Raw genomic sequence first — 20773 nt, 5'->3', positions numbered from 1 at the left:
CAATAAAAAGTTATAGAGTATTGGCAGTCAAATATGACATTTGACAATGACATATGCATATCATTAAAATAATTAAATGCTAACATTGAGCTATTGGCTCATTACTTAATAAATGTTAATCTATGATTACGACAAATATATTTGAATTGTGTGTGGCTAGTGTTTACTAAAACCGAATGCTGAATTAAAAGTGTGTTAAATCTGCAATGTTTGGGTAAGCTATTTTTGTTCTTTATTAAAAGCCTTATTAAATTTGCTATTTTTAATTTTTCTGCGAAAGCGATATATCGATATTATTTTGAGTTTTGTATGCTACCGAAATAGATTTCGTCGTACTAAAAAACGGAAAGCTATTATTGTATTGGTTTTATTGTAATTTGAAATTGTGCTTTGTTTGTCGATTTCGTTAGGTTCGTAATTATAATAGTAAAATTATTATTTTATTTCAGCGACATAGAAAATGTCTTCTTTTGAAAAATTAAAGCTCTTGATTTGGAAAAATTTTCTTTTGCAAAGAAGGCACAAGTGGCAAACACTCTTTGAAATAGCATCTCCTGTGATATTTTCTTTATTTTTAATATTAATAAGATGCCTCGTCGATCCACAATCCAAGCCAGATGTTTCGTACTCACCTTTTCTCCCAACATATTTCAATATCAGTGGAAGACAGCTGTGAGTATTTTTATTTAAGTTAGGATTTTATTAGATTTAAAAAATTATGTATACACCTTAGAAAATAATTTATTATTTATGGTATTTAAACTCATCTAAACTATTAATAATAATGTACCTTTAATACATAATAGAATGCCTAGAAATTTTATAAGCTTAAATAGATTCCAAGCAGCTTTCTGATATAGTGATGCCTTAGATTCAGTTAACTTCCTCACAACTATTATCATAGAAATAAAAATTGGTTTACAAAATTGCACCTTTTTTAACTATTAATTTTTAAAGTAAAGTTTATTTTTAAATTAGCAAAATAATATTTATTTTTTTATAATTAATAATGTGGACTATAGTATCAGATTAACTTATTTTTTAAAAGCTTAAAAAGCTTTTATTACAATTTATTATTTTAATATATCCAAAATTTTATTCAGTGGAAATCTCACATCAGCAAAACGAGAAGGAACAATAGCATTTTCTCCAGAAAATCCACTTACAAGGAAAGTGACAGAGGATGCCATGGCCATGGTAGCTTTAGATAATCTGAATGGATTCATTGCACTATTCTTTGACACTAAAATGCTCCCTCAACCTAAGGGGTACAATGACTCATTAGCACTGGAAGCTGCACTCACACAACCAAATGTTATGAATCACATCCTTGTTGGCATTCAATTTGACGATAGTATGACTAGTGAGTAACTAACAATATTGTTTTCAACCAAATTGCATAACTAAACAACTGATTTAACTAAATTACCTTAGTTGTTTACAATGTTTCATTCATTTCATTCAATCTTCATTAAACAGAACATACATTCTGATTAAAAAATAATATTTTTCTTAATGTATTTCTTCCAACTTCTTATCACTTTTAGATGCTACCGAGTGGCCAGATGATATAAAAGTGACATTAAGATTTCCAGCGGTCATGAGAACTCCAATGTTAGAACATCCCCTACGAATAAGTTGGAGAACAAATCTGCTTTTCCCTTTGTTCCCTCAACCTGGTCCTCGTGAGCCAGATGACATGTATGGAGGCAAAATGCCAGGTTTGAAATAATATTTACTTATAAATTTATTCAACAAATAATAAGGACTGCAATTTATCATATTTTTTTTTTTTAATTAATCTTAATTCAAATGATGATTTGGTCTTTAATTTTTTTTAATAATAAGTTACCAAAATATCCAGTTTTTAAATTAATTTTCTAATATTTTAAGGCATTGCGTAGGGATAAGTGCAATACGGTAGGAACAATACTTTCCACCTTAGAGAAATTCTGGCTTGCCGAGACCGGAACGCGGCAAGGCAGGGCCGACCTATGTTAAAACGCTCTAGCGGCCACTCCTTCCGGTTTCGTGAATTCGGGTATAATAAATGTTTTTCGTGCAGTATACCACGGCCCAATTACATTTCGAAGATTTTTCTATTCGCGAGTTAAAATCTAGATTCAGGACGAGCCCTACTAAATTATGACGAAACTAATACAAAATTCGTGTTAATAAAATTTATCTCGCATGGTGGAGCAAAACATTGTTTGATTTGGGATGTTTCGCCTATGAATTCATTTTATGAAATAAATCCGTCTTTCCGCGCACACTTATGGACTATAATGGACTATATATATCCTGCTCAAATCAGTTCTTGCTATGAGACTGTCTGTTAAGTTGCGTAGTTTTGAATCCTGCGTCCATCAAAAATAGAAAAGCATAATATTAGTACCGTAAAAATAATTAATAGATTGTGTACAAAAACTGACGCAATAAATTCTTTTTAGGATATTCACCGGAAATGTTTCTTGCTGTCCAACATGCCGTGTCCCAAGAGATTATAAAGCAAAAAACAGGCAAGCCCATAAATACGAAGATATATCTCCAGCGTCTACCTCAGCTGTCGTACAGGCGAGACGATCTACTCGTTGCTATGGAGAGATTTATATCGATGATAATAATGATGTGTTTCGCTTACACCTTCGTGAATACCGTACGAGTTGTCACCGCTGAAAAGGAAATGCAATTAAAAGTAAGTTTTAATAATTAATTAATTTAGAAAACATTATCTTGGTTCACGGTTGTACGCACAAGCGATCTCATAGCGCTCTCTCTCTCTAGCGCTCGAAGGAACCGCGTAAATGTTTTTTTCCAGCGAATAAAAAAAAGAAGGAAGCAATTATTTTTTAATTATGAAAAATATACGCCTTATGCTTTCACTACTCACTAATACTATTATTAAAACACGTAAAAAGACACTAATCATTATTAAATGATTTGTGAGAGTTTTTCCTTTTATGACTACGGAAGTTTTTTTTTTATATCTAAATTTTAATTAACGTTTAACTAATATGTAGGTAGTTCTTTAGAACGTGGACGCATACATTTTAATGTATGCGTCCACGATATCAACTACTATAAATTTCTTATGTACTATATAGATATGGTCTATATTTACGCTTAGATTAGTCCTCTGTATTTTGAATAATCTAGATTTTGTAATAATAGTTTCCGTCGAGAGTTTTGCCCGCATTTGAGGTGTTAACTATCCTATGTATCCTTTTCTGTTCCCCTGAAAACGTGTATGCGAAATTTCATGTCGATTGTCGTTAAATAGATAGACGTAAAATCGTAACAAACAAACAAATAAATAAATTCACTTTCGGGTACATTGTATGTATGTCCTCAAATTTTACTCTCCAAGACTCAGTACTCCAATTTTATTATATGTGTCTGTTTGTAACAATTAAAATAGCAATTTTTTACTCAATGCATTTGTATTTATACACGGTACATATTCCAAAATATTATTTTATACAATTTTTGTCTGTCTGTCTGACTCTCTGTCTGTTTGTTCCGGCTAATCTCTGTAACGGCTGGACCGATTTTGACGGGACTTTCACTGGCAGATGACTGATATAATAGGGAGTAACTTAGGCTACAATATTTTTTTCATGTTAAATTAAGGTCGCGGGAACAGCTAGTCCTACATATAGCCCGTATGATAACGGCGTTAGTAGGTAGTTATTATAAATTCTTATTATTGTTTTTTTTTGATATTATGATACATAGAAATGTCACCAATATTCGTTATTGGTATATATTATTGTATTTGGTGCACGTGATTAATAGTACGCAGTAAACTTATTGCTTAAAATACGCGCAAATAACTGAAATTGCGTCAGTTTCTATGACAAATCATGATGAATTTTATGAGTATGTAGTGAATGAAAACAAGTCTATGAGCATCGTGCTTCTTCTATTCTCATAAACGTTATATTTAAAATTAATGCAGTCATAAGCATCATGATTAGCAATTTTTATGTATGTAAATTGTGAATTTATATTGTACATATTTACATTTCTAATATTTGTATGGTGCATACATTAGAACATATTATATCTTTCGCCAGAATTTACAATATATCTTACAATACCGCGCCTTGATCATGAGCGCGGTCGAATAATACAAAAACACACACACAGACACAGTCATTCGTGTCATCGCTTTTATTGTCCTTAATATTTCTTTTATGAATGACAACATGATATATCGTTTTGTCAAAAATTGAAAACAGCTATGTATGTTTTAAATTTTTGACAAAACGATAGATAGAGTCGAGATGGCCCAGTGGTTAGAACGCGTGCATCTTAACCGATGATTGCGGGTTCAAACCCAGGCAAGCACCGCTGATTCATGTGCTTAATTTGTCTTTATAATTCAACTCGTGCTCAGCGGTGAAGGAAAACATCGTGAGGAAACCTGCATGTGACAAATTTCATAGAAAATCTGCCACATGTGTATACCACCAACCCGCATTGGAACAGCGTGGTGGAGTAAGTTCCAAACCTTCTCCTCAAAAGGAGAGGAGGCCTTTAGCCCAGCAGTGTATGTTTTTGTCTATTTGGACATTATAACGCTGATATAATAAATTATAATTTCATTACGTATTAACAATACCGTGAAAACTCGATATTATCGGATATTTTATTTATTTCATCCAGCCGAGGCTTCTAGTAACGCCATAAGGGATCATACGTTTCTCAGAATCATCGAATAGATATCGTGGTTTTCGAGGAAACTGAATGTTGTGTTACTATATAGCCGAAGGCTGTCAATACATAGACGCAAAATCTTCCTAGTACATTAAACAATCTAACTTATGTTAGAAATGTGGACGATTGGATTGATGTTTGTTACGTAATCATGCTTGAGCGGCTGAATTGATTCGATTGAAAATTGGCAAAGATAGATTGTAGCCTAGGCGAGCATTTAGGCTTTTAACCTGCAACCCCCCCCCCCACCTCTCCCCCGCAAAGCGAAAGCTACTATAGTTGTATATAAAAATGTATGTATTTTTGCTGGCTAACAAAGATTTATCTTTAAGAATTCAGTTATCCGTTATCTTTAAAGAAAAATCTACGTCTTGATGTATCATATCTTGAACCACTCGATAACTTATAAGGTCGTTTCCGGCATTAAATAACGTTTTAATCTTATTAAATAGATTCGAAAGAGATTCAAATTTTAGTTACACAAACTTTACTTTCTTGACTTTCTAGAAAGGCCAAAATGTTTTTCGCAAAATAGTTATAAAAATCATTGATATCAATGTAAAAAGTAAAGTAACAGCCTGTAAATTTCCCACTGCTGGGTTGAGCCCTCCTCTTCCATTAAGAAGAGGGTTTGGAACATATTCTACCACGCTGTTCCAATGCGGGTTGGTGGAATGCACATGTGGCCAAATTTGGATGAAATTAGACACATGCAGGTTTCCTCACGATGTTTTCCTTCACCGCCGAGCACGAGATGAATTATAAACACAAATTAAGCACATATATATAGTGGCGCTTCCCTGGATTTGAACCCGCAATCATCGATTAAGATGCACGCATTCTTACCACTGGGCCATCTCAGCTCATGCATAATATCAATGACTTTTTTTTTATAGTTAATCTAATATGTCTTAAACAATATTATAATTTTTTGTTACGCAAAATACTGTGTGAGAAACAATAAAAATTTCCTAAACAATTTTTACTTTGACTTGTCTATTATAGATAAATTGTCTTGAAGTTTTCTGTAAATATTATACTTGTTAATTGGTTCAAAATTTTCTTAACGTGACTAAAAATATAATTAATAATATTTATCATACACTTTTATTAAAAATGTATGTACGTCTATTGTATAACTGTTACTGAAATAAATTGTTCTAAATTGTCTACTTAGGAAATACTTAAAAAATATTTCTGAAGTATAGGATAGGTTTCATTTCAAACATTTTAATTTTGTTTAGAAATGTATATAATTATATTTACATTTACATAAAGTTTGTGTGTACAAGAGTCGTTTTTTCCACAGGAAACTATGACAATAATGGGACTGCCGTCGTGGTTGCATTGGCTGGCTTGGTTCATTAAGCAATTCTCGTTTCTTCTTATATCCGTAACACTCATGGTGATACTGTTTAAGGTAAGGATATACTTAATTCACTTACGTTTTTAATTATATTAAAATTTACTGATATCAAAAGAAACGTCTTCTACTTCTATTGCATGGAGATCACCAGGGTGCTTCAGTGTGGTTTGATGTCTACATGTAGCAGAATTATCGTTTTAAGATTTTTCCTGTACGTCGATCATAATCTGAAAGATCAGAATTGGCAAAATCAGTAATCTTATTCGTAATCCGAGACCTATTAAATTTACAATAATGGTGAAGTTTTCTGATAGCCAGTCTGGGTAGATCCCACCCACACATCATATATTCTACAATGAACAATATTCAGTATTGTAGTGTGTCTTGAAGGCTCGGTAGGCGTTTTACAAGCACACGGTTCATGCATCTTAGTTTTCAAGGTTGATGGCGTTTTGGCTATGTAAGGGATGGTTAATATTTCCCATATTGCCAATATTTACGGGCGATGTTATGGGCTTGTGCAGTCGGGCTTATTTAAAAAAAAAGTTTTCATTTCACATAGTATGAGTATACAGTTATTAATTAGAAAATAAATTGTCAATACTTATTTACGTTCTTACGTATTTCATATGATATTGTACAGCGACCTGAAACAACCGTGCATTGAATATTTCTTATCGACAAATAAATGAAGGTCCAAGGAGAACATAGATTATTTATGTCAGGGCATATCAATTTTAAAATATAACCTACATTATACATCAGCTAAAGCTGAAGGTCTTGCTAGCAATAATTGTAATTGATCGCAAATTGGTGGTAATTATATTCGAAAGGCGAGGTACATACTTTTTAAATTTAATCCAATTTATATTTTTTTCAATCTTTTGGAAATTTCACGATCACGACCTTATACTCATCTATTAAATGTACAAAATAAAAAAAAAACGCAATCATTTTTTGGGAACTGTTGCGACAAAGATCAATAACTTGACATAGCCTCTACACGTGTACGAGGTGACTGTAAGTTATTTGTTTAGGTACCTACTTACGTTTCTCTGAATCGTATATCAGATATTTGTCAATATGTTACCAAAACTTTGACTATCAAATTTCGTTTCATTATCATAACTCGCAAATGTTAAGATGTTGCATTTAGTATGTTTTTACCAAGCGGGATGTATTGTTTTGAAACAAGTGAACTCAATTATAATAACTATTTTTTTTTTTACAACGGTTATCTTATCTGACTAGACAAATATAAATCAAGCGAGTCGTCACTTGTTTTTCATTAATGTACGAAGTAAGATTGTTGGTATTCTCCTAAATGATTTTGGTGATGGCGACCATTCAGAAGCATATTTTCCAATATCGCAAAAGAACTTCTTTCTATAAAAGACGATATTCAAAAGCGTGTATTGACACCAATGCAATCTATATTATCATAAATCATCATCGTGACCAAATTAGAAGATAATCCAAATCGACGGGAAAGACCTAAGGACCAAGTGTTACGCGCTTTACGTACCATGGGAATATAGGACTATGTTAGAAACTGTAAGTTTACAAACGTGCGCGTATTGAACAGGTATCCTAATACTTTTTCTTACGCACCTGATTCTTAATCCGATGGGACAGAAATCTGCGTCGACTTGAAACGTTTCCAAGCTCAGAAAAAACATGACCAATTTAAAAGACTGCTACTGAGGATTTATTTACGAAAGCCATTTTTCTTAATTGACCAGGAAATTATATCTAGTAATTAATTTACAGCTTTATATGATAATATAGTTTCAACTACAAACGTAAGCGTCAACACTGCAAAAATTTCGGGTTTTGCGATTTATAAAGTAGCAGGATCGATCCTGACTCCTTGGGCTTTTTTCGTCCCCATTCCCAATGCAAGTGATAAGCTTAAAAGTAGGCGTAAATAGTTATTTCTTAAATAATTTGGAGCATTGTTACTATTCTTGTTTTAAGATATACACGACAGTAATAAAAAATACCTAATTTACATACATATAACAAAATTATATGTTAAATTATATGCATTATGAAAATTAGATTAATATTTAAGTTTCATTACTGTGTCGAAGTCGGCTTATAAAATATATTGATAATGAATCGACTGATATTGGCAGAACAAAAATGTCTAATATGCATAGCAACATCTAGTTTCTAGAAATTTATAATTATTACGCAACCATTCGCATACCAGATTTTCTATATTGCATTGAGAATGAGATTTTTTGATCCGACAGCTCTTAAAAACAATAACGCCTTCAGTGACGATATCCGGGTTATTTAATAATAAATTGTAAACTAATAAATTACACGTAAAAAATAATTAATATGCAAAGCCGTTGTATAGTTACGTACCTATAAAATATTACGATTATTATTTAATAGGTTGAGGAAAATCGTGGAGCTGACAATTTGATGGAGAATATTTTATGTTCGTTTTATTGATTGATGTTATTGATTCATTATTATTCTTTAAAATAAACCTTTTTGTCAATTTTTCTCGCTCATAAAATGACTTATATTAAAATTAGGTTAGAAATAAATAAAATAATAAAACAATGATATAAGAATCATTGGTAATGGTTAAATCTATCACAAAGAAACAGCGGTTGTACTTCGACGTATCACTAGATAGACCGTGACCCTATTTGTAAGGTCATGGTGAGAACTCGTGACGGTTTCATGGTGCGTTTCCACTGAAATATTTGACAATTTATCTATGTACTCTTCGGAATTACAAACAATTACATATTTATTTAACAGTCTTTACTGTCTTTATTACTATTTTTCGCCTGAGGTTGGGACGTGTATTCGATATTATGCACTCTATGTCTCGTACCTGTAATCTTAACAAAGAGTTACATATATACTAGCGACATGACCCGGCTTCGCACGGATGCAATACTGATGTACGATAAATATAATACAGAATTTGTTTATTTACGACCACATTGGAAACTTCTAAAATAGTCTGTGTTTCTTTATTTTATTGTGCATGTATTATAAAAACAAAAATACCTCTCGAATCACTCTATCTTTTAAGTAAAAACCGCATCTAAATCCGTTGCATAATTTTAAAGATCTAAGCATACATAGGAACAGACAACTTAAGCGACTTTTTTATACTATGTAACGGTGATTAAGATATCGTCTCATAATGGCTAAATTATTTTAGATTCCTTTCAACTCGACGGAAGACGGAGAAGGATATGCTGTGCTGACTTTCACGCCGTGGTCCGTTCTATTTTTCTTTCTAACGCTCTTCGTCATAGCATCCCTGTCGTTCTGTTTCATGGTCAGCGTGTTCTTCACTAGAGGTGAGAATTATTCATAAGCAACACTTATTGAACTAACTTAAATATTTATACTCAGTAATATTTTATTCGATTGTAAGCGACGAATGAAAATAAAATGCTACAAATGCAACAACAGCCTGTAAATTCCCACTGCTGGGCTAAAGGCCTCCTCTCCTTTAGTGGAGAAGATTTGGAACATATTCCACCAATCTGTTCCAATGCCGGTTGGTGGAATACACATGTGGCAGAATTTCTATGAAATTTGTCACATGCAGGTTTCCTCACGATGTTTTCCGTCACCGCCGAGTACGAGATGAATTATAAAGACAAATTAAGCACATGAATCAGCGCTGCTTGCCTGGGTTTGAACCCGCAATCATCGGTTAAGATGCACGCGTTCTAACCACTGGGCCATCTCGACTCAAATGCTACAAATGATGACCTATTATTGGTTATGCTTTATTTGCTAGTGATGTTAAAAACGGGGGTACAATTCTACTTATTAATAACACTAACACATTACAATTCGATTCTAAACCGATCCAGTTTCGGCGATACTGCAACTATTTCGTTTTGTTAGTAGGTTTAACTGCAACGATTACGTTTCAATTGGTTTGCGATAAATTACGAGTTGTAGTAGAATTACCCCCTAGATGGTGTAACATATAGTTACATGTGTAACCTCGGCTGGAATTGCCAATGTGTCGATACAACTATCTCGTTTAGATTTCATATATTTTATTGACATTGAAAGATTAGGTATTACTAGTTTTGTTTTTATAGATAAACGTAACACCGAAATATGTTTCCTACATATTAATCTAATAGGAACAAAAAAAAGATATTTCTTAAGCTGATCGTTTACTAACTTGTCACAGACAATTTGTCATTTTTTTTCATGTGTATTATTGTACCCATTATGTACGTTCACGTTAATGATAAACATATTTATTTCATAATATATTTTAATACTTATTATAAATAATCTAAAAAAATGTACATAATATAAAGTACTATTTAATTATTCAACTGAGTTTTTTATATAAACAAAAAGCAAATATATATTTATAATTCTACTGCTTTGTGTATATATGTACTTTTCAAGTGTGCGTGATGGCTAAATCCGAGGCTTAAAAGTAAAACGGTGTTATTAGGTTATTTGAAAAATCGATTAAGTACTGAGGCCAGGAATCGCACCCGTTGTTTTGAACGGTTTGTGACAAAATGACACGCTACATATTATGAAAATGGAATAAAGACAAAAATGAACATACAGTTTCTTAATAATAAATATAGAAATATTAGACATGTCGCAATTCTACTTTATTAAACATTAATCGAAATAGGTACTAATAATTACTTTGAAACAAATATAGACCTGCTGTACCCATTTTTTCAGCATCGCAATATCAATCCATATTATTAATGTATTGGCTATAGTTATGATATATATTAGGTACAGTAATAATTGTAATAAAAATTAATAAAAGTTGATTTATAAGTACACTAATTTAAAAATCGAATTAATTTAAAAGCTTAGAAGTTTTTATTTGTGAATCCAATAGTCAAGGATGTTAGGGTTTGAAACGAGAATAACGTAATAATGGTTTTCCAGCAAATACTGCGGCGTCATTCATGGGCCTCGCGTGGTTTTCTACGTACGCCGCGTTCATGCTGACTCAAATGTTATACGAGGACATCAGCCTGACTACTAAATTGTTGCTAAGCTTGATATCGAACACGGCCGTGGGATACGCTCTGCAAATGCTTATCATTTGCGAAGGTACATCTAGAGGTAAGTTATATATTACTGTATGAGTACAAACTGCCTTCTTATATTGTTACAAAGATTGATGTTTTCAGGGTAGTCATTTATGTTTCTTGATTATACAACTAGCTGTGCCCGCGATCTATTAGACGTTTGAATTTAACAAAAAATATATTAATATTGTAGCCTAAGTTACTCCTTATTATATCAGTTATCTGCCAGTGAAAGTCCCTTCAAAATCGGTCCAGCCATTCCAGAGATTAAGCGAACAAACAGTCAGACAGACAAAATTTGTAAAAAATGTCATTTTAGTATATGTACTGTGTATATATACATATGCATTGAGTAAAAAGGGCGATTTTAATATTATAAACAGATACTCCAATTTTATAATATGTATAGATAACCTTTAAAAACCCGAATAGATTTGGATGTACAAATATCGACAGATTCCTTACACCATATCGAGTTACTCACCTACAAATATTTTGAAGAATTAAAGTAACATTATTGCAGTGCATTCGTGATTATTTTTAATTATGATTGCCTGCGGTGATAAAATTAATCTCATGGAATTTAGTCGTTTGGTCTGCTCATATAATTTAATGCTTACGAGACAATTATTATTCTTTAAGAATCTTGTCTGCAGATGTTTTAATGCACTGAATTTTATTCTATGATTATATGTACACAATCTTTGATTTGGAGTCAATAATTTATGCTTGAGATAATCGAAACAAAGAATAATATATTATACCCTTGCATAATATATTATTACGCACGCACACATACACATATCTCCTAATAGTTAAAAATTGAACTACACTATACCTTATGAGTAATATAAAGAGGATACTTGTTAATTGTTTCTTATAACGGGACACACGCAAAAACTATATATAATAAAAATCTAAATTTATCTCAGCAAAACAGAGTCAACAACGATCTCACGCGTCTAGAATGTTTTTGTATTAACTGTATATGCTTGGATGAGCAAGGACGAGTGCTAATCTCAAATGTTCAACTGTGCCGTGCTCTGCATAAACGTAGAAGTCTTAATAAAAACTGATAAGATTTCAAGAGAAAACCAATTTTATGAAATAGCAAAAAACATATTATGCAATAAACATCATTAAAATAATATACATAACATTATGATTATAGTTATATAATTAAATATCTAATTAATTTAAAAGATTTACTTTCACTATAAAAATAGAATTCTTTTTTTAAATCTTAATAGCACAATACGATCAAATTTATATTCACATTTGGTTTGATTATTTTAAAATATTATGAAATATCTTATATAACAAAGCGTTCGTTGTAATTAATCAAGAACTCGGTATATTATAGTGAATCAATTAGGATATCAATTCATCATTCCAGATTCAGATAGCGATGTTCAATAAATGAACCAATTGAAGTGCGTGTATACAACAAAGTTGTAGCCTTACTACAATGTTGCACGACATTAATAACTACCAGATATCATTGCCGATAGCCGATAAAAATATGTGTATCACAATATTTAGTGAAATATTTAAGTAGACGCTAATTGTGCCCTGCGGTTATACCCTCGTTAAATTTTAATTTTAAAAATGATTGTTAGTGATTATTATTATTAACTTATATGTCTGAACTAAAATGTAGATTTTATGTTCTTATTGCACTTGATAGCTTTCGACGAAATGGTGAAATGATGCTTAGTAATAACTATTTACTAATATACTAGTATGCTGAGGCAATTATTTAAATTTGTAATTTTTAATACTTTTGAAACATGGACATACAGACAGACAGAGGTAAAATAAACATTGAAATAATATAGTTATCGTGACATGACATACAGACACGAGTTTGCACTCCTTTGTTCATTCAATATCAACGTTTATTATTTATTAAATAGATTAATAATGCAATGGTCGGAACCATTGCATTATCCTACATAGACACAGCATCCGGTGACCTAAATAGAAACTAGTTTCAGATTACTTTAATTAATTAGCCAACGAATACAAGTTGGAAAACTTAAAATTACAAACAAACGTGTGCTATTTAAGATAAAGTACCTATCAGCGTGGCTTTCACTCGCGTTCAATGTATGTATCTGCTTCGGTGGTGGTATGCTTATACAATATATAAATATAATCTGTCACAATAAATGAGATATCTAACGCAAAAACCTTTTCGATGAAGTTGGATTGGTAGATCTTGAGATTTGTGTAGTAAATTTGATCATTGTTAAGTGTAATTATTTTTAGGCAGTATTGGGTCAAACTACGAATGTTTTTACTTTTCTTTTGGTAGCATCGCTTTCTCTTCGTACAAAAAATTTGATTGCTCAATTCCATCACGCTCCAATTGCAAGTTCAATTATTTGTAATCACATATATACTAAATATGATACCCCAGTTTTGTTATTTTCAAAATCTTTAAAAATATTCCGATTATATCTACTGGTCGGGAATAGTGTCAGATCTCAATAAACAATTACTCACGAGCTACTAACTAATTACTATCGAGAATATTAAAATAAATTTTATGTTTAAAAGTAGTCAGGGCGAAAAATATAGAAGTCTTAATATGCTCCCCAACATTATGATTATTATGCTTATGACGGTTTTTGAATAATCAACACCTAATCTACTTAAATCCATCACGAAATTTGATACACCTACTTATCACAGAATCGAGTTATCGATAACTTTATATGTCTTGGAACATATATCTACTTTGTTGTTAAGTAAAACTTACGGTTTATAAAATGTATATTTATTTATCAGTAGTAGTCGCCCACCGCCTGTGTCCTTTCTCAGAGTGTAAGTTTGCTTCAGCACACGTGTTCCCCTCCTTTTATAATCTGGGTGCTTTCGGACGAGGCGTGAAAAGGTATCTTGCGGGCCGGCATGGCAAAGGTGACTAGTGCATAATACTAGTCGTCTTCGCGCTTGGACTCCACTTCCACTTGCCATCAGGTGGAGTGGAGTCATGTGCCTAACCGGATAATATATAAAAAAATACCAAATTTCATCAAATTTGGTTCAGCAGTTTGTTCGTGTACCACTAAGACAGACAGACGGATAGACAGACAGATTTACTTTCACATTTATAATATTAAAATATAGGTCACTTATATGTTGTTTTGCTATGACGTTTTACTTAGAAGTATAAAAAAAGATAGATATATGTTTGCATAGAGTAAGTGTACTAGTTAAATTGAAAATACGCGAGATGTATGGGAAGTTTATATTACCGCTTGGATATTCCAATTGATGTTTAGGTAACCATACAGTCATTTTCGTATCTTCATAAAATCATATCACACATGTTTCTCTGAAATTTAAAATATCTGTGAGATAATGTAAATCTGATGATATTTTGATATAAAAACAATAAATATATTTTCAATTTTTGAATTTGAATCTCCAACCTAGGTGAATAAAAAACAACGATCCAAAACATTAGTGTGCCTAAAGTCCAGTTGTAACAGTCAAATGATGATGAATTATTTCGAAACACATTTTTTAGTATATTCTCTTTCAAGTGTGATTACTTCTGTTCTAAGTCAATCGACATCTGTCGTAACGCATGCCATTATAATCGACAAATACGTATTGCCTAACTTTTGTTTCTATGGCTCAATAGCGATCCTTAAAGGTTTGCAAACAATGTCGCACTGAACTAGACATGAGTCTACTTACTGATGTGGTCTGCATGATAATACACAGTAAGTAATTATATCTTCGAAAATGATTTCTTCAGTGTAATCTTTTCTTCAATCAGCTTTAATTATAAAATAAAAAACAGTGTTTCTTTTTTAAATTTAAAATTATATATATTGCGTCTGGACCAGTAATTGCGTCAGACCAAGTTACTTTTTACGTTATTTAAATAAACGCAAAAAATACCTGACCTGACAGGTAAATATATTACCATAAATGCTGTATGAATATAGATAACTTAGCTCAATCCAAAAAAAACATTGGTTTTATAATAATAATTTCGTACAGGTCTACGATAGTCTATTATAGACCGTTTAATAATGTTTTTTAATCGATTAAATAATATATCCGCTAAAATCGTACACTCGAGATATATCGATATTAAATCGATAAAATTATATGACACTAAGTTTTACGGTCATGTGCATTCCGAAAGTGTTTAAAATGATAATTTTGAGCATTTATTAAATATGAATAAAGGTTATATGAAAAGTAAATGATAAACCGTATTTGTTGAGTTTTACTTATTTTACCCGATTTATGCGGGTTTTTTACGAAGTATATCAACAATTTTATCCGTGTATAGTCATCATGTTATAAAAAGCCTTGTAATTTATTTGAAAAGAATCCCAATTTAATTTATCATCTCTTTCTTTTGAATGAACTGATCTATGCTACTTTATTCATATATTATCTTAATGTATGTAGGTACAGTTCGATACAACGACGTTTATTTGAAATCATCCTTGAGTTAATTGCCTAAATTGTTATTAATTACAGAATTTACAATTTCGTTCCAACAGAGCTCGCAAGTTCTAATCAATGTGTTCATAGCAACTGACACGCGACCAAATCACTCATTTTTATTTATGTCATCCGCGTATGGATAACATGAAGGCTATTCGTACTTTACAAAAGGGTCAATTGAATATGTTTTCGTTGCATTTTGATCTTTACAATAATATAATAAGCAATAAATTTGCTTGATAAATATTTCGTGACGCAACTATTGACTGAGTTCATGTAAATCTGTTATGTTTGAATACTTTAAAGTATTTTAAAATACCGACGTAATGTATGTATTAATAAAAAATTCTTAGTCTAGTCTAGTCTTACTCATCTAAAGTAAACTCTATACTAAAAACTAGCGACCCGCACCGACTTCGCACGGGTGCAGTTAATTAATAAAGAGAATGAAAATTGCACTCAGCAAAAAAGTACCTAATAATTTATGCTTTAGGTTTCGAGTCGTAATTTTATTGTAAGAGTAATTGATTAAATTTGTCCACGGTTTCGGAATTCCAATTTGGGTTAATTTAACTGACAAGGTATTTTTTTTTCTTGCTAGAGCCGGTTATCCGACGAGCGAAAACAGTTTTTTTTGGATAAAACGTTGTCATAGTTCAGTTTTTTTTTTATACAAATATATACATGATGTATTTATTTGTATAAAAACAAGAGATATTTTTTATAAGCTAGCTGTCTGCCTGTTACTTATATATAAGACAATAGAAAAAAATGAGTCGGCAGCTGCATTCTTAGGAGGTATAATATACTCACAAATAGTTGTCGCCTACGGCTTCGCTTGCATTTTATGAGTTGATTGTCAGATGTCTTTTCTTGGGTTCAATCTTATTTTTACTTATAAAATTTTATTGAATTCGGTTCAGTGGTTTCGCTGAGAAAGAACAAATGAGTTATAATATAGAAATGTATGAATCGAAATGGACGCCTCTTTTGGATACTACGTGATGTCATCGTAGTTTTTTTTATGTAAAACTTTGTTTATATGTCTGCTTTATTATATTTATGAATATAGTATTTGAGTAATTTGCATAATTATGACGAAATAATTGTACAGATCCAATCATATATCATATGCTAGACAATGTTGGCTCTTTGTTTATACGCTTTATAATTTATGTTTAACATAACGAAAGAGTTTTTATGTAGTGTTAATTGAAGTACATAAAAACTCTCAATGGAAATGAACAAATTATTAATGGTGCTGATTAAATAAACGTTGTATTTTTATAACTTACGTATCTTTTAAATTGTAAATCTTAAACTAATCGTATTTTCGGCGAATACCTATATCTAATAGTTCTGCGTAACACACGCCGTAATATAGCATTCCAAATGAATTTGTTATAGCGTTTAAAATCAATATCCTAAGTTATAATAACACTGTCGATACTTAATAGTTACAATGATTGTATACTTTTGAATATACTATAGAAACATGTAAGTTTTTAGAAAATATTGGCCCAAAATCAATAAATACGGTTAAAAAAATTAAATCTCTGCAAATGTCTAGACTTTTCTTAATATGTTGTTAATCTGTGAGAGATCGCTATAACCGATTAGACCGTATTTCCGGTCTAATCGATTAAAAGTGCTATTTACCTAATATTTTATAGTTCTCTTATGTTTTGTGCATTAAAATATCTTCAATAAATATGTTTACAATTAGGCAGCAAGGTCGCAAATTATAGCAGAAAAACGCCAGTAAAATGGACCAAATAAAATTAGTCTTATCAGCCCTTTAGCCATTGGCAGTGTACTTACAAAGTTATTAAATTAAAGAAAAACGTTAAAGTTTTTAGTAATACCTTACAACGTCAATGCGCCATTGGCATTGGGGTCTAAGAATAACGTTTTACTCACCCTTCAAACCGGAACACATTACATTGTATAGATGTTTAGCTATAGAATAATTGATGTGTGGGCACCACCTACCGTGCACAACGATCTTCAGAGAATGTTAATTTTTTTTTCTTATTAATTTTTGTTTTATTTCAGGCTTACAATGGAACGAATTCTTTACCCCGGTGTCCTATCATGACCAATTTCAGCCGGGTCATGTGGCTTTAATGCTAATTTTAGATTCAATATTATACATGTTAGTTGCTATGTACGTGGAAAAAATACGTCCAGGATTGTACGGCGTACCTTTGCCTTGGTACTTTCCTTTTACCAAAAGTTTTTGGTGCCCCAACAGCAAGAAAGTTGCAGGTGATTTTTATTAACTATTTATTTATTTATAAGAACATAGCCTGGTGCTAAATGGTACCTAAACTAATGTGAGTAGTATTACCTTTTTGCGTAATATTGTTAGGAGTATTGTTAAGCTTATGACGTTTAAGGATAAATGTTTTTTATATTTTTTTATAAGTGTTAGTTTTGCTTAAGGTGACGGAACGTTAGCAATCAGCCGAAGAATCGTACGTCAGTAGTTACGTCAATACCTTCGTAGTTTATTGATTCGTTTTAATTTTATCATTTGAAAGTCCTTCTACTTGAAGGTTCAAGGTCGCGTTTTAAATTTGTAGTTCCTTTGTTATGTTTGATAAAAAAGAGTATGAAGGTTTGTTTTGTTTTTAAAATGTTTCCTTTGTGATATTATTTTATGCTTCTAATAAGAGTTTTATAAAATCAATTCAATAGGAATGTATAGTTATGTTTAATCTTTAATTGTTAAGATTTTGAAATTAACATTTGAACTTGTCCATAAATGCTCATTAATAGTATTCTGTATTTGAAATCGATAAAGTTATAAATAATGATACGATAAATAATGTTGATGTGATAAAACCTCATTCATATTTTAAGGACGCATTTTTTTCAGCTTTAACGAATAAAGACGGCGTTGACCAGGAATATAAAAACGCTTTGCTGAAGGTCATACATGATGAAGAACCTAAAGGAGTGCCCATGGGCATCAATATTGAAGTGAGTATAGCTACATCATTATAATTTAGAATTTGTATTGGAAACATCTAAAGAGAGTACACACACACACCTTTAACTAGATTTGTACTCTATTGTCAACAGAAAAAAAGCATTACACTCAGCTTAAAATAATATATTTTTGATGTAATAACAGAACATATTTCCGGACAGTGTAATGATACGAAATTATCTTTAGTAATAAGAATAACAAACCCATAATTATACTTAAATTGATGTTTAAAAAAATGTACAAAGGAAAATTTGAATTTGATTGAAGCGTTTTAAAGTTTGAATCATGCTTCTCGTGTGTCGTTAATTTGTTTTTTATTACGTAATACTCCTGCTGTGATTATCTAAGACTGTATTAGTACGTTTTCACTTGAACACGCTGTAAAATAAGTAGTCGTATAGCTTAACTTGAGTCATAGATTATCGTATTTAGCTATCGTTAGGTAGTAAGTAAATGGGATTAAAGAAAAACAGAATATTTATATACGACGAAGACGGTTTTCCGTGTCACGAGTCCGTTTTTATACGTTATATGGTGCCGGGTATGGTATATCTGCGGCGTCAATGTTAACAACACCAATCACAATTAAATACTCATGATATATTTTGGATAGTACCTAATAATAATACTTCTTTTTTTTTCAATGCAATTGAGACTACAATTATTCATAGACTTGTAAAGTTTTTGATTGTGTTTTATGTGAGCAAAGACTACTTAGTGTGTTGTGGTACTTCTTGGTTCCTTACCGACTACGTTCTGAGCCGAGGTGCGATCTCATGGGAGACTACCTCCAGTCGAACGTCACTCTTGACTCCGAAAGGGCACAAACTTCAAGACTCTAGTACACACCCCAACGCCCGGAAAAGCCAGTAGGGACAACAGCACAAATACACACATACACAAAAAAAAGTCTCGGTACAATGTATATTATGTATTGGAAGTGGCTACTTTCAATCGCAACCTGTAAAATGATTCTTGATAATTAAAAAATTGATTTCAAAACTAACATCTATTTTTTGTTTCGAAATCCATTTTTTTTTAATTAAACAAACATCTTTCCACAAACCCGCATTGGAACAGCGTGGTGGAATATGTTCCAAGCCCTCTTCTTAATGGAAGAGGAGGCCTTAGCTCAGCAGTGGTAATTTACAGGCTTTTACTAAAACAAACATCTCATTAAAAAGTATTAACATTAGTTCCAGGAGATACACAAAACGTAGTTCTTCCTCTCGATTAAACAGAGGTTTATTTTTGTAACACAAAACATTTATTAATTTCAGAACCTCACCAAAGTTTATCGAGGTCGCAAGAGAGCCGTTGATAATTTAAATCTTAGGATGTACGAAAACGAAATAACAGTGTTACTGGGTCACAACGGTGCCGGGAAAACGACTACGATATCTATGCTGACGGGTGAGAATCGATTAATTACATTTCTTTATATTGATTTTTGATTTAATCTATCTATTTTTATATGAATGTTGACTGAAGTATCGCCTTCGAGCCAAAACAGCTACATCTAGGAACATTATGTTATTAAGAGAGGAGATTTTTATTCATATATTGTACATTAGGTAAGAATATACTTTTAGACATCTGATCTTTGAGAAGGGAAATTGTATTAGTAAACCTAAACGATTTGTATGGTAATGTTTTCAACCGCCTTCAAAAAGGAGGAGGTTATCAATTCGTCTGTATTTTTTGTATGTCATATTTTGGAAGCTAGCAAAATAAAAGTTATATTAAAAAAACTCAATTTTTCAGATTGTATAGACATCCGTTGTATAAATTATTATAACTACGAAGGTTCTTATTTGTCTTAAAAATAAAAACTTAGTAATATTAAAATACAAATTCATAAATCTAAAATTTGCTACTTGTAATTTTGAAGTAATTAATTTCGTAATTTTATTTTACTGGTACATCTCTTTATAACACGGACCAATTAGAAACAACTAAACAAAAGAAAATTCAGTATTGCATCGGCGTAAACCTGCAACTTTTGACGCCTCGGCTCACGACAAGCTAGTTTGGTACAAATTACATCATGACGTACGAACAAGGCCGTATTTAGGGGAGGGCAACCGGGGCAACTGCCCTCGGGCCTCCACATGAGAGGGGGCCACAGTTTTCAGC

The 20773-nt window shown here is 31.7% G+C and overlaps 1 protein-coding gene across 1 annotated transcript in view; it reads left to right on the top strand.

The window, feature by feature from the left end:
- Positions 1-54: 54 nt before the first annotated feature.
- The window catches only part of LOC124529988 (phospholipid-transporting ATPase ABCA3), a 35243-nt gene continuing 14524 nt past the window's right edge, over positions 55-20773 (top strand). Inside the window, exons 1-11 of the mRNA XM_047103958.1 lie at positions 55-214; positions 450-672; positions 1104-1363; positions 1548-1721; positions 2451-2695; positions 6029-6139; positions 9282-9423; positions 11018-11197; positions 17698-17910; positions 18524-18627; positions 19918-20050. Coding sequence (XP_046959914.1) covers positions 461-672; positions 1104-1363; positions 1548-1721; positions 2451-2695; positions 6029-6139; positions 9282-9423; positions 11018-11197; positions 17698-17910; positions 18524-18627; positions 19918-20050 — 1774 coding nt within the window. The 5' untranslated portion in view covers positions 55-214; positions 450-460. The remainder of the gene's footprint in view (positions 215-449; positions 673-1103; positions 1364-1547; positions 1722-2450; positions 2696-6028; positions 6140-9281; positions 9424-11017; positions 11198-17697; positions 17911-18523; positions 18628-19917; positions 20051-20773) is intronic.

Source organism: Vanessa cardui, chromosome 5, assembly GCF_905220365.1.
Source record: "Vanessa cardui chromosome 5, ilVanCard2.1, whole genome shotgun sequence".
In the NCBI taxonomy this organism is placed as follows: domain Eukaryota; kingdom Metazoa; phylum Arthropoda; class Insecta; order Lepidoptera; family Nymphalidae; genus Vanessa; species Vanessa cardui.
This window is presented reverse-complemented; position numbering and strand designations above follow the sequence as displayed.